The 15,000-nt window shown below is 46.7% G+C and overlaps 1 protein-coding gene across 1 annotated transcript in view; it reads left to right on the forward strand.

The window, feature by feature from the left end:
• LOC309491414 (collagen alpha-1(XIV) chain-like) overlaps window positions 1-12,355 on the forward strand; it is a gene marked incomplete at its 5' end in the record, with an annotated part of 42,861 nt that extends 30,506 nt beyond the window's left edge. The window contains 3 exons of the mRNA XM_082190476.1: window positions 2,517-2,621; window positions 6,254-6,409; window positions 9,486-12,355. Of these exons, the coding sequence (XP_082046602.1) occupies window positions 2,517-2,621; window positions 6,254-6,409; window positions 9,486-9,754 (530 nt within the window). The 3' untranslated portion in view covers window positions 9,755-12,355. The remainder of the gene's footprint in view (window positions 1-2,516; window positions 2,622-6,253; window positions 6,410-9,485) is intronic.
• Window positions 12,356-15,000: the final 2,645 nt, after the last annotated feature.

The raw sequence follows: 15,000 nt of genomic DNA on the forward strand, positions 1-15,000 counted from the left end.
TTACTCAGATCATAGAGGGATTACTCAGATCATAGAGTGATTACTCAGATCATAGAGGGATTACTCAGATCATAGAGGGATTACTCAGATCATAGAGGGATTACTCAGATCATAGAGTGTTTACTCAGATCATAGAGAGATTACTCAGATCATAGAGTGATTACTCAGATCAACCTCAGTTCAGCTTCTGTTCTCGTCTGATAGTGTCACTGCAGTGAAATCTACAATATTACTGAATATTGAGTGTGTTTTAACCCCCTGGGGTCGGCGGTATCGCCGGCTGATACCAGCTCGCTTTTTTTTTATCAGTTCAAAAGAGATTAATTTTGCTCTGTTGACTTGATATTACAAACACGTTTCATACATCAATCTGATTCTGTTAAATGTGTATTATTTTTGTGTATACTCACAATAAAAACAAAGTGTTTGCTTTTTTGCCAAATAAAGAAAAATAACACGAAGCGAGTCTGCCTCGCGTCCGAAAATGAACAATAACTCAGCGAATACTCAGTCAAACAGGCATACAGACACACAGGTAGAAGCTTGAATTCTCTTCTTTTAAATGAAGTAATTTATATAAAAAACAAATATTCTCAGTTCATGTAATCTGTAAGAAAAGAGCGAGATGTCAGTCGTTCTCATCTCATCGAATTATTTTTAATGTGACCCTGCCACGGAGAGCGCGCGCTATTCAAACGCAAATTACTGAGGCAATCACGCAAACCTGTGAACGCCCCCATATCAGCTCGAGAAAACACAAGTTATTCAGATCATTACTTGTTTACACCGTCTCGCAGCGCTGTGAGGAATAATAATAATGGAAAATGTACCTCAGAAGTGCGGGTATTTCGAGGAGCAAGGATCCGACTGAGCTGAGGAATACTGAAGTAAGTTTTTTTTCCTTCTCAAGTGAATCGCGTTTCTGTTTGTGAATGAATGAACGGCAGAGATGCGCTGTTTACCACAGCTCGCAAAAAGACAGTTTAATTTAAATCGCATTTCTGTGTGTGAATGAATGATGATGTTTTAGCAAACTGTATTGCTATACTGAGATGAGTAAAAATCGACTGAAATATGTTGAAATAAATGTAGGCTATATTTGTATAAGCAACGTATTAAACTGCAAATTAACATTTATATGCCCTAATATTTCATAAAAACAACGTTACAGTCAGGCGTTTCTGTGAGTGAATGAATGTTTCGCTTTTAGCAAACTGTATTGCTATACTGAGTAAAAATCGACTGAAATATGTGGAAATAAAATGTATTTGTATAAGCAACGTATTAAACTGCAAATTAACATTTATATTTCTTATAATAAAAATGAAAGACCTATGTTACAGACAAATGAAAGACAACATTTCGTTGATTAGTTTTGGATAGATTATACATTTTTACTGTAAAATATCTGCCACCTCAAATAAGCTTTTGTTTGCCAATTTTTGCTCATATGTTAAATATAGTATGTTTTGTCAAAAATAAAGTAATCAAATAATCAATCAAATCCTTAACTTTGAAATATGTATGATAAAATGTATACTTTAGTTTTTACAAAGAAAGATTACACTTGAATTGTTGTTGTAATTGTAACCTTTTTAATAAAAAAATATATTTACAAGGTAGATGTAAACAAACTATTAAAAGGTAAATATCCCTAAAAAGCCTTTTCTTTAAATCATTTTTATTGTGTTTTATTAGTGACAAATTTGGGGAGAGGATAAATATTCCAAAACTGAAAATACAGTATGAGAATTAACTGCACAATTACTAGACATGTTTTCCTTGGATATTATAGGCCAATTTGCAAGCACAATTTGTGAAAAAATTTAATAAAAATTGAGATGCTTCCAACTGTTGCTCTTGCATTCTTTCTTGTGGCTATAGGTGACACACCTGAATGAATGGCTCATTAAGTATGCAGGCCCCATTGTCTCCTCAGGTGCGAACAACTAAATATGCATGATGGTGTCATTGGATCGTTGACGCCCACTCGAATTTTGCCTTTCCAAACAGAAAGTGCTTTGCAAAATTTAAATCAATGTATTGTGTTATGTGAATGATAAGGCAGGGTGATTTTCACATCATTTTGAAGAAAAAACTCTAGGCGACAACATCCATTAGTCAAAAGTCTTATTGACACATATTTAGTATGTGTTTTGTGGCCTTATTTCAGAAACTTTAGTTTTTAGTTTTTTCAATAACCATGCATAAACATTATTCTCTCAAAAATGCAAACATGTCCATTCTTGTTGCTCACATATTATGGTAGCCCTGTTTGTGCTAAATAGTGTCATTTTTTTTGCCATTAATATGTTTATAAGCAACTGAAAAAAGCACAAATGTCAGGGCATGTCAGAACATCTCAAGGACCCCAAAAACACCTTAGACCCCAGAGGGTTAAAGACTGAGATGAGAGTAAATCACATTCACACCTGTTGATCGTGTTTGAGCAGAGATGATGGAGAGACACTGAAACTGTGTGTGTGTGTGTGTGTGTGTGTGTGTGTGTGTGTGTGTGTGTGTGTGTGTGTTTTCATCATCAGGCCTTGCGGGTGAGAAGGGAGAGAGAGGGAATCCAGGTGTGGGTGTGCAGGGGCCGAGAGGAGCTACAGGACCTCCAGGTAAACCTCACTTTTTTTCACTCTATGGTACGGTCTAAATCCTGACTGGAAATCCTCCAGATATTTCTTTCAAGAAAGGAATATAGTTGTGAGGATACCGCCTTTTCTAGTATCTTTGACAGAAAAGGCAGATTCGAGATCGGCCTGTAATTTACTAATTCTGTACGATCAAGTTTTTTTTTTTTAACAAGTGGCTTAATCATAGCCAGCTTAAAGGTTTTTGGTATGTATCCTAATGACAAAGATGAATGAATGATATTAAGAAGAGGATCTATGACCTCTGGGAGCATCTCTTTCAGTAGCTTAGTCGGTATAGGGTCTAACATACATGTTGTCGATGTTGATTCAACGAATGAATCAAATTTTTCCTCAGGGAGACTACAATGCACTGTCTGATGCGATACTGTAGTAGACGGTTGCATAGTTATAATTTTATCTCTAATATTATCAATCTTATAAGTGAACAAGTTCATAAAACTTCAAAAACTTCAGAAGTAGAAGCTTTATATTTCGTTTAGCCACTGTATCAAATAGGGTAGTGTTTGTTTTCTTCTAAGAGAGACGTAAAATAAGCAGATCTAGCAGTTTTTAAGGCCTCTCTGTGTGCAATAATGCTCTCTTTCCATGAAATGCGAAAAACCTCTAGTTTTGAGTTCTTCCAGTTGTGCTCCATATTTCTGGCTCTAAAGCTGGAACCGAACACTATCTCCCTGAGAAAAAATATATCGGTAAATATATATCAGTAAAAGAAGCACACACTGGCTTTTGCCGCTCTAGCCGCTGGCCACTCCCCCTCTCACACACACACTGAGTGAGCACAGCTGGCCCCTCCCCCTCTCACACACACACTGAGTGAGCACAGCTGGCCCCTCCCCCTCTCACACACACACTGAGTGAGCACAGCTGGCCCCTCCCCCTCTCACACACACACTGAGTGAGCACAGCTGGCCCCTCCCCCTCTCAAACACACACTGAGTGAGCACAGCTGGCCCCTCCCCCTCTCACACACACACTGAGTGAGCACAGCTGGCCCCTCCCCCTCTCAAACACACACTGAGTGAGCACAGCTGGCCCCTCCCCCTCTCACACACACACTGAGTGAGCACAGCTGGTCCCTCCCCCTCTCACACACACACTGAGTGAGCACAGCTGGCCCCTCCCCCTCTCAAACACACACTGAGTGAGCACAGCTGGCCCCTCCCCCTCTCACACACACACTGAGTGAGCACAGCTGGCCACTCCCCCTCTCACACACACACACTGAGTGAGCACAGCTGGCCACTCCCCCTCTCACACACACACTGAGTGAGCACAGCTGGCCACTCCCCCTCTCACACACACACTGAGTGAGCACAGCTGGCCCCTCCCCCTCTCACACACATACTGAGTGAGCACAGCCCAGGACCAGAGGCCACTCCCCCTCTCACACACACACTGAGTGAACACAGCTGGCCACTCCCCCTCTCACACACACACTGAGTGAGCACAGCTGGCCCCTCCCCCTCTCACACACACACACTGAGTGAGCACAGCTGGCCACTCCCCCTCTCACACACACACTGAGTGAGCACAGCCCAGGACCAGAGGCCACTCCCCCTCTCACACACACACTGAGTGAACACAGCTGGCCACTCCCCCTCTCACACACACACACTGAGTGAGCACAGCTGGCCCCTCCCCCTCTCACACACACACTGAGTGAACACAGCTGGCCACTCCCCCTCTCACACACACACACTGAGTGAGCACAGCTGGCCACTCCCCCTCTCACACACACACACTGAGTGAGCACAGCTGGCCACTCCCCCTCTCACACACACACTGAGTGAGCACAGCCCAGGACCAGAGACAGAGAGGGTTGAAGAAAGCAGCGGAGCTTAAGTAGCGTTTTCTCTGAGTTCACTGTGTATCTGCTCCCTGAATCGTGTAGTTAAACTTTCCACATTTATTGTATGTCATTATGTCAGTATCAGTATTTGCTTTCTACCATGCACAAATAAAAATGTCACTCAAACACACCAAACCAACAATTACTAAAAACACACACAAAAACAGTTTTTGCACAAGCATTTTGCACTAGTATCAAATAAATTGCGATAAATTATATTAAAGGAGCATTTCACCCGTGGGAACATTAATCTTTATTTAAAGTGGGTCATATATGTAGTCGAAATGTAACATAAATTTAGAATTTGGTGGCTTCTTGACTGAGGAAAGACAGAAAGTAACTTTCGGGCACACTTGTATGGAAGACAACAACTCCCACAATGCACCACATTGCACAGCTCCGCAAGCCACTCCCACTAATCTAGAAACTAGGATGGTTCACAACACAAACGTCCGAGTCCTCGTCTGATGCAGAGATTTCGTCCAGGAGAGATTGGCATCGTTGAAATTCTTTGCAGCAGAAGGACTCTATCTCTGTATCCGTAGTCGCACAGTGAGAGCACAGGCACCACCAGTCCACCCCAGCTGGAGCCAGAACGCCCCAGTCCACCCCAGCTGGAACCAGAACGCCCCAGTCCACCCCAGCTGGAGTCAGAACTCACCAGTCCGCCCCAGCTGGAACCAGAACTCACCAGTCCGCCCCAGCTGGAGTCAGAACGCACGAGTCCGCTCCATATGTAGTCAGAACGCACCAGTCCACCCCAGCTGGAGTCAGAACGCACCAGTCCACCCCAGCTGGAGTCAGAACGCACCAGTCCACCCAGCTGGAGTCAGAACGCACCAGTCCGCCCCAGAACGCACCAGTCCGCCCCAGCTCGAGCCAGAACGCACCAGTCCGCCCCAGCTGGAGTCAGAACGCACCAGTCCGCCCCAGTTGGAGTCAGAACGCACCAGTCCGCCCCAGCTTGAGTCAGAAAGCACCAGTCCGCCCCAGCTGGAGTCAGAACGCACCAGTCCGCCCCAGCTGGAGTCAGAACGCACCAGTCCGCCCCAGCTGGAGTCAGAACGCACCAGTCCGCCCCAGATGGCCCCAGTCCGCCCCAGCTGGAGTCAGAACGCCCCAGTCCGCCCCAGCTGGAGTCAGAACGCACCAGTCCGCCCCAGTTGGAGTCAGAACGCACCAGTCCGCCCCAGCTTGAGTCAGAAAGCACCAGTCCGCCCCAGCAGGAGTCAGAACGCCCTAGTCCGCCCCAGCTGGAGTCAGAACGCACCAGTCCGCCCCAGCTGGAGTCAGAACGCACCAGTCCGCCCCAGCTGGAGTCAGAACGCACCAGTCCGCCCCAGCTGGAGTCAGAACGCACCAGTCCGCCCCAGCAGGAGTCAAACGCACCAGTCCGCCCCAGCAGGAGTCAGAACGCACCAGTCCGCCCCAGCAGGAGTCAAACGCCCTAGTCCGCCCCAGCAGGAGTCAAACGCCCTAGTCCGCCCCAGCAGGAGTCAAACGCCCTAGTCCGCCCCAGCTGGAGTCAGAACGCACCAGTCCGCCCCAGCTGGAGTCAGAACGCCCCAGTCCGCACCACTAAATCACTCAGGCGGACAGAAAACCGATGTGAAACAGTGAAAACACACAGAAAAATAAGACTTCCAGACTAATGTGTGTGTTTAAGGGCACCTTATTTGACTGCTACATTACTGGATAGAATATGAAACAGGAAGTTGAAGAGTCTGTTTCCTGTTGTCCACAGGACCCCCTGGTGAAGGCCGGACAGGAAGTACTGGTCCCTCTGGTCGCCCCGGTAACCCTGGGAGCCCTGGCAGACCCGGAACACCAGGACCAGTGGGACCCCCGGGCCCAGCCGGATACTGCGACCAGAACGCCTGCCTCGGGTACAATGTGGGAGGTGAGTGTGTGTGTGTGTGTGTGTGAGAGTGAGAGTGTGTGTATGGTGTGTGTGTGTGTGTGTGAGTGTGTGAGTGAGTGTGTGTGAGTGTGAGTGTGAGTGTGTGAGTGAGTGAGTGTGTGAGTGAGTGAGTGTGTGAGTGAGTGTGTGTGTGAGTGTGTGTGTGTGAGTGTGAGTGAGTGTGTGAGTGAGTGTGTGAGTGAGTGTGTGAGTGAGTGTGTGAGTGAGTGTGTGAGTGAGTGTGTGAGTGAGTGAGTGAGTGAGTGAGTGAGTGAGTGAGTGAGTGAGTGTGTGTGTGTGTGTGAGTGAGTGAGTGTGTGTGTGTGTGTGTGTGTGTGTGAGTGAGTGTGTGTGTGTGTGTGTGTGTGTGTGTGTGTGTGTACTGACCGTCTCTGCTTCATAAGGGTTCTGTAGTGCATGTGATCATTTTGCACGTGTTGCATGAGACAAATATAAATTCTCTCTGGCTGTTCAGAATGGAATATTAACACACTGCATTCATTCATACGCCTGCAAGATCAATAAACCTCAGTGCTGTTATTAAATATGAACATGCGCTGAGTGTGTGTTCATTCAGACGTGAGCTGCTCATGAGCTGTTTCAGCGTGTCCATCTGCTTGAGTTTGAATCGCTTTAACACACATCTCCTCAAGCTCAAGAGAAGCTTTAAAGGGATAGTTCACTTTGAAATTAAATTTTGGTATGTTTTAGCTTACCTCAAGGGCATCCAAGATGTAGGTGTCTTTTTTTCCGCAGTAGTTTCAATTTTTATATTTTTAGGTCAAACCATTCTTGTCTGTCAGTCATATAATGCAGGTCGATGGTCACTGTCTCAAAGAGCATGCACAGAGTCCAAATTAAAACAATTCCCCATCGTCCAAATTAAACAATTCCACATCGTAAGTACACATTGATGACCTAAGACACGAAACGAGTGGTTTGTGTGAGAAAACGAACAGTATTTATATCGTTTTTACCACTTATACACAGCCACGTCCAAGTGATCTGATCTGACGTGTACGCAGACTGGTGCATAGATATATACACTAGATGTCGCCTTGGCTACGGTTTCCAATGAACTGCAGTAGACAAGGCGACATCTAGTGTATATATCTATGCACCAGTCTGCACACACGTCACACAGCAGGATGCGAGCGCGCCCTCAGATCACTTGGACGTGGCTGTGTTCAAGAGGTAAAAACGATATAAATACTGTTGGTTTTCTCACACAAACCGCTCGTTTCGTGTCTTAGGCCATCAATGTGTACTTACGATGTGGAATTGTTTAATTTGGACGATGGGGAATTGTTTTAATTTGGACTCTGTGCTTGCTCTTTGAGACAGTGACCATCGACCTGCATTATATGACTGACAGACAAGAACGGTTTGACCTAAAAATATCAAAATTGAAACTACTGCGGAAAAAAAGACACCAACATCTTGGATGCCCTTGAGGTAAGCTAAAACATACCAAAATTTTATTTCAAAGTGAACTATCCCTTTAAGGCCTTCAGTTTTCTGAGGAAAACAACTGCCATAATTGTAATCGCATTTTTTAGCAGATAATTTCTCCAATTTATGCATCTTTACCTCATTGTGTTCTCTTCAGTGTGAAGCAGCATGTAGAAGAGTAGTGTCCTTCATTTTCACTTTTAATTTGGCCTGTCAATCAAACTCTGTAGAAGAGGAGTTGGTTGTGTTCATCATGTACCCTTACTACTGCAGTAACTCTATTCAGTGCAAACAGAGGAATCTTAGTGTCTCACACTAACACACTCTCACACTAACACACTAACACTGTCACTAACACACTAACACAGGCTGAGCGTCTGACGGATGAGCAGTGAGTGTCTGTGGGGGCGGGGCAGGGGTGTGGCCTGGCAACCAATGAGAGTCATGTATACATGTGGGGGCGGGGCAGGGGTGTGGCCTGGCAACCAATGAGAGTCATGTATACATGTGGGGGCGGGGCAGGGGTGTGGCCTGGCAACCAATGAGAAGTGATGTTTCACCCACAAAAATCCCATCATTCTGTCATCGTTCCCTCGTGAGGTTCAGGCTAGAGTGGCTGAAAGATTTCATTGGCATCTTGAGAACAAACTCAATTCTCATCAATTATCTTAAATTTAGCCTTCGTGCTTCAAACTCTACGTAAACTCAGACATTTCTCACATTTCACTTTTGAATGAATTGATGATATTTTTGGGTGAACTCACTCTTTAACTAAATGGTTCTCAACTGGTTTTGTAGCAAAGCACCAAAAATATCCTGACATGTTTATATATTAATACGCAGAATGGAGAGGAAAACTGGTCTGTAAATGTCGCTGGTTTGATGTTTTCAGCGGATAATACTTCATCCTTACGGTTCTGTAATGTCATCCGAGTCGTGTTTTCTGTCCATGCTGTGACTAGAGGTCTGCACTGAACCCGACCATTACGCTCATATCCTAATCCCGAACCCGAGGGCGTTTCTCACAGTGAATACCCTCTTTTTCTAATATGCAGTATTCTACGATTGCATGCAACGATAATTAAACAAACACATGTACAGACAAGCGTTCCCCCGAGGCAGCGGCCCCTCAGCACAGCAGACTCAGCACAGCAGACGCACAGACTTACCAGTGAAGCCTAGCTGTGGTTGAACAGGTGAAAAAGCCACTGACTCCTCTGGAACTCAAATATTTAACGTCACTATTGACACACATATAGTAGGAGTGAGGAAGAGCATGGAGAGCTGAGGTTTCAGCATCCTCTGATTGAAGTGTTGTGACTGGAATACTGCCGAACAGCACGTGCGCGGGTCAGGGTCGGGCTCAAGTCGGGCTCGGGTCGGGGTTGGCTCGGGGTCGGGGTCGATTCGGATCGGGTCGGGCTCAGGTCAGTGTCGGGTCGGGTAGCAGACCTCTAGTTGTGGGCGGGTAAGTGTGTTTGATTGGACACACAAACTTAGGTCGGTGTGTTTATTCTTCTGCATGATTAACTGCATGTCATTGATGTTGGTGGATCGGCTGAGAGCCGCTGCTTCAGTAATGTGTGTGTGTGTGTGTGTGTGTGTGTGTGCGTGTGCGGGTCAGAACCGGGCTTTGATGACCTCACTGACACCGATGTCCCTGTAGTTCAGCCGTATGGACCCGAGGCCGAGGAGGACAGCGACCCGTACGGCAGCTACGGCTCCGACTACCAGCCCAACTACCCTCCGCCCCGCCCCGTCCACCCCGACGACCCCCGACTCCTGGAGGAGGAGGAGCTGCGCTTGCCCGGCGTCCAGCGGCACACTCGCCACACCCGCAGCCTCGCTGACCCGCGCACACGCCGGCCCAGGACACACGAGGAGCGCACGTAACCGGCGCACAGGAAACGCATCACCGGCACAGAAGACAGGAAGTGTCGAGTCAGCCTGATTTCTGCAGCGCTTTAAAGCAGATTCACAGTCATAAACAGATGCAAACTTCATCAAATTCATGTCATTTACCTGTCTAGTAATACCACATGATCCCGGTTATTGGTTTGTAATGTTCACTAGTGACAAACTCAACAATGAAAATAATCAGCAGACGCTCCCGACACTTCTCCGTCTTCATCCTTCCCTCCCGATACTTCTCCGGCTTCATCCTTCCCTCCCGACACTTCTCCGGCTTCATCCTTCCCTCCCTGACACTTCTCCGGCTTCATCCTTCCCTCCCGACACTTTTCCGGCTTCATCCCTCCCGACACTTCTCCGGCTTCATCCCTCCCGACACTTCTCCGGCTTCATCCTTCCCTCCCGACACTTCTCCGGCTTCATCCTTCCCTCCCGACACTTCTCCGGCTTCATCCCTCCCGACACTTCTCCGGCTTCATCCTTCCCTCCCGACACTTCTCCGGCTTCATCCTTCCCTCCCGACACTTCTCCGGCTTCATCCTTCCCTCGCGGGGCAAAATTACCCGAACCCCTACAATTATACGCTATTATTATTTTATTTTTTTCAGAAAGCTTATTTTATTTCATTTTGATGATATTTTTTATATTTTTTAATGCAATTTTTTGGAGATTTTTGTGTTATTTTTTATTTTATTTACCTTTAAATTACTAGATTTGATCAATAAAGAAATGGTAATTTAAGCACATTCCTCAGATTCTTTCAACTTAAATTCAAAATAACTCACAATTTCATGCATGACCCCTGTAACTCAGCTCTACATATCTTACACTGGGAGTCTTTGACCTCTTGTGGGAAATACATAATATAAGATGATATTTCATGACTCTAGATGAGCTTATATCTCTATATGAGCAAACGAGTTGTTCCTCTGGGTCCTAAAGTCAGTTCCCTTCAGTGTGCACTCAGATACACATGCAGACATTATACAGTCATTCTTTGATAAAGTTTTAGCATTTTTAGGTTTTTCTATGTGAACTGAAGCATTCCTCGCAATCCACTCATTCCTCAGGGGGTCAGATTGAGCCGAGAGGGAAGGATTTGTTACTTTAGAAAAATTTCAACCACAAAACATCTCGAATCCATAATTTTTTTGGTGTATTCAAGTGCGACAAAATTCCTGGTGAACCCTCTGATGAACACTCAATATTAAAAAAAAAAAATATTAAAAATGAATTTTGGGTCAAAATGACCCGAGGGAAGGATGAGGGTCAAGTGCTATTTTATGCTATTTTAAATATTGTAATGTTGTTTTGGCGTCTACTACAATAGTTTTACATGCATTCAAGGTCAAACACACACTAATGTCCTCATAATCTCCACTGCAGCATCAGCTCTTTCCTCTCAGTGTCTGAAATGCTTCCGTCGAAGATTCAGTCTCTCTAAGCCCCGCCTCTCTGAGAGCTGCTCTGCTCTGATTGGTCAGACACCAAAAAGCATAATAGGCATAATAAAAGCATAATAGGACACTTTAGGCATAATCAGGTTAAGAACGAGTAAGTAAACCCGCCGCATCTGCTTAAATTAAAGACTTTGCTTTGCTGAACGCATTCACTCCTTTGACTCTTCAAAGCGCTCGTCAGACTGATGGAGGTTCACTTCTGTCTGTGTTTCTGTGAAGAGCTGATGTGTTTAATATGTGCGATATATTCACAGTGTCATCGTGAATATGTGTTTTATTGTAGCTATTTAAGGCTATATAAGCAGGACAGTCTGCAGTCTGAACGCTGAAGCGACTCAGTCATCTCTGATCGAATCGCTTCGTTTGCTTCTGAATGCTGAAGTGACTCAGAGTCATCTCTGATCGACTCGCTTTGTTTGCTTCTGAACCGACTCAGAGTCATCTCTGATCGAATCGCTTCGTTTGCTTCTGAACCGACTCAGAGTCATCTCTGATCGAATCGCTTCGTTTGCTTCAGTCACACAGAATGTGTTTGTTTGATAATGGGTCTATTAATATTGTTACATATAAATGATTATGATCGAGCCTCATTTTTGTGTTTATTTAGAGAAAAACAGTCAGTGAAAAATATACATATTTTTATTGTATTGTTGGTTTTACATTAAACATGTTTACTTCGATTGTCTGTTTGGTATATGAATGATTCTTCTGCTGGTAATTGGAGAGCTCAGGTGTAAGAGATTTATTGATATAATATCCAGATATGTTCATGCGTAGGAGAGTCACTTCAGCTGATTCTGCTCAAGAGCCTCTTTATATCTGGATTATGAAACACATTCATGTCATAAACATCCAGTTTTTAATGTGATTATTTCTCACGTTATCAAGCGTTGGCCACACTGTTGTCTGATCTTCATTTATTTATTTAATCTTGTAATGTTTCTCTTTATCTCCAGTATTAGCATGTTTTACACGTTCATCTATATCTGCTGTTGTTTACATTCATTAGTTTCACATTTCATAGTCATGTGACCGTTGAGTTTTATGTAAAGATTGTGATGATGCGTTTTGATCTGATGAATTATACGCCTCAAATCCATTGAATAAAAAATATTACAAAACTTATTAAGTTTTATTGAACTTGTTATTGAACTTGTTTATTAAAAAAGCCATTCGATGATTTAAAGCTACAATATGTAATGTATTTCGGAGCTAGCGGTCGCTAACCTCTGACAGTAACACAGGCGTATGTTGATGACGCATTAGTGGAGTTATGGATCTTGTCGTCATGGCGATGGATGGAATAATGTGTATGGATGAGTGAATACACTGATGTGTTTAGCATGACTGTGGTGTGAAGCAGAGCGCGATCGCTAATGAGAGACATCTCAGCGCCACACGCTAGTCCCGCGGAGATAAAGGACATTTCATTCTAGCGAACTACACACAAGTGCTGAATAATACTCAGTTAATCAGACGAGTGAAACGTGTGAGGGAACGCAGCGCTGCTCCACTGGCTCTACACTATCACACTACACTGCATCTGAGTGTGATAAAGTTATAATGTTATTCTGTGTGTTCGCTTGTCTGTATGAGACTAGCAGTGAGTGAGATCAACATTAGAATAACACACTGACCATACTCTAACATGTTGAGCTATATAACATTGATTAGTTTTATGTACCTTTGCTCACTGTCTAATAAAGCACATACAAGAGCGCCGTCTCGTCAAGTGGAAGTTAGCCGCGGACGCTAGCTCTCGAAAACGCCACGCTGATATTGATCCTCGTTCTAGTTCTCCTTTTGTCCCAAACTCTGCTTGCCGTGGTCCATAATGTCTGAACGAAACAACAACAGCGTGAGCACGCCGTTGGTTACGACGGCAGTACGAGCGGAAACCAGGGATAACGAGGATATTACGTCACTGACAGGCGACGAGTGAACAGGGCGACGAGTGAACAGGGCGACGAGTGAACAGGGAGTCAGGTGAACAGGGCGACAGGTGAACAGGGCGACGGGTGAACAGGGAGTCAGGTGAACAGGGCGACAGGTGAACAGGGAGACGAGTGAACAGGGCGACAGGTGAACAGGGAGACAGGTGAACAGGGAGACAGGTGAACAGGGCGACGAGTGAACAGGGCAACAGGTGAACAGGGAGTCAGGTGAACAGGGCGACGAGTGAACAGGGCGACAGGTGAACAGGGAGTCAGGTGAACAGGGTGACAGGTGAACAGGGCCACGAGTGAACAGGGAGTCAGGTGAACAGGGCGACAGGTGAACAGGGCGACGGGTGAACAGGGAGTCAGGTGAACAGGGCGACAGGTGAACAGGGCGACAGGTGAACAGGGAGACGAGTGAACAGGGCGACAGGTGAACAGGGAGTCAGGTGAACAGGGTGACAGGTGAACAGGGCGACGAGTGAACAGGGAGTCAGGTGAACAGGGCGACAGGGTGACAGGTGAACAGGGCGACGAGTGAACAGGGAGTCAGGTGAACAGGGCGACAGGTGAACAGGGCGACGGGTGAACAGGGAGTCAGGTGAACAGGGCGACGAGTGAACAGGGCGACAGGTGAACAGGGCGACAGGTGAACAGGGCGACAGGTGAACAGGGCGACGAGTGAACAGGGCGACAGGTGAACAGGGCGACAGGTGAACAGGGAGTCAGGTGAACAGGGTGACGAGTGAACAGGGCGACAGGTGAACAGGGAGTCAGGTGAACAGGGTGACAGGTGAACAGGGCGACAGGTGAACAGGGCGACGAGTGAACAGGGCGACAGGTGAACAGGGCGACGGGTGAACAGGGAGTCAGGTGAACAGGGCGACGAGTGAACAGGGCGACAGGTGAACAGGGCGACAGGTGAACAGGGCGACAGGTGAACGGAGTCAGGTGAACAGGGAGTCGGGTGAACAGGGCGACGGGTGAACAGGGCGACAGGTGAACAGGGAGTCAGGTGAACAGGGCGACGGGTGAACAGGGCGACAGGTGAACAGGGAGTCAGGTGAACAGGGAGTCAGGTGAACAGGGCGACAGGTGAACAGGGAGTCAGGTGAACAGGGCGACAGGTGAACAGGGCGACAGGTGAACAGGGAGTCAGGTGAACAGGGAGTCAGGTGAACAGGAAGTCAGGTGAACAGGGCGACGGGTGAACAGGGAATCAGGTGAACAGGGAGTCAGGTGAACAGGGCGACGGGTGAACAGGGAGTCGGGTGAACAGGGCGACGGGTGAACAGGGCGACGGGTGAACAGGGAGTCAGGTGAACAGGGAGTCCGGTGAACAGGGTGACAGGTGAACAGGGAGTCAGGTGAACAGGGAGTCAGGTGAACAGGGAGTCAGGTGAACAGGGCGACGGGTGAACAGGGCGACAGGTGAACACGGAGTCGGGTGAACAGGGAGACGGGTGAACAGGGCGACAGGTGAACAGGGAGTCAGGTGAACAGGGCGACGGGTGAACAGGGAGTCAGGTGAACAGGGAGTCAGGTGAACAGGGCGACGGGTGAACAGGGAGTCGGGTGAACAGGGCGACGGGTGAACAGGGCGACGGGTGAACAGGGAGTCAGGTGAACAGGGAGCCAGGTGAACAGGGTGACAGGTGAACAGGGAGTCAGGTGAACAGGGAGTCAGGTGAACAGGGCGACAGGTGAACAGGGAGTCAGGTGAACAGGGCGACGGGTGAACAGGGCGACAGGTGAACACGGAGTCGGGTGAACAGGGAGACGGGTGAACAGGGAGTCAGGTGAACAGGGCGACGGGTGAACAGGGCGACAG

The sequence above is a fragment of the Leuciscus leuciscus genome (assembly GCF_965113295.1).
Source record: "Leuciscus leuciscus genome assembly, contig: HAP1_SCAFFOLD_233, whole genome shotgun sequence".
Taxonomy (NCBI): domain Eukaryota; kingdom Metazoa; phylum Chordata; class Actinopteri; order Cypriniformes; family Leuciscidae; genus Leuciscus; species Leuciscus leuciscus.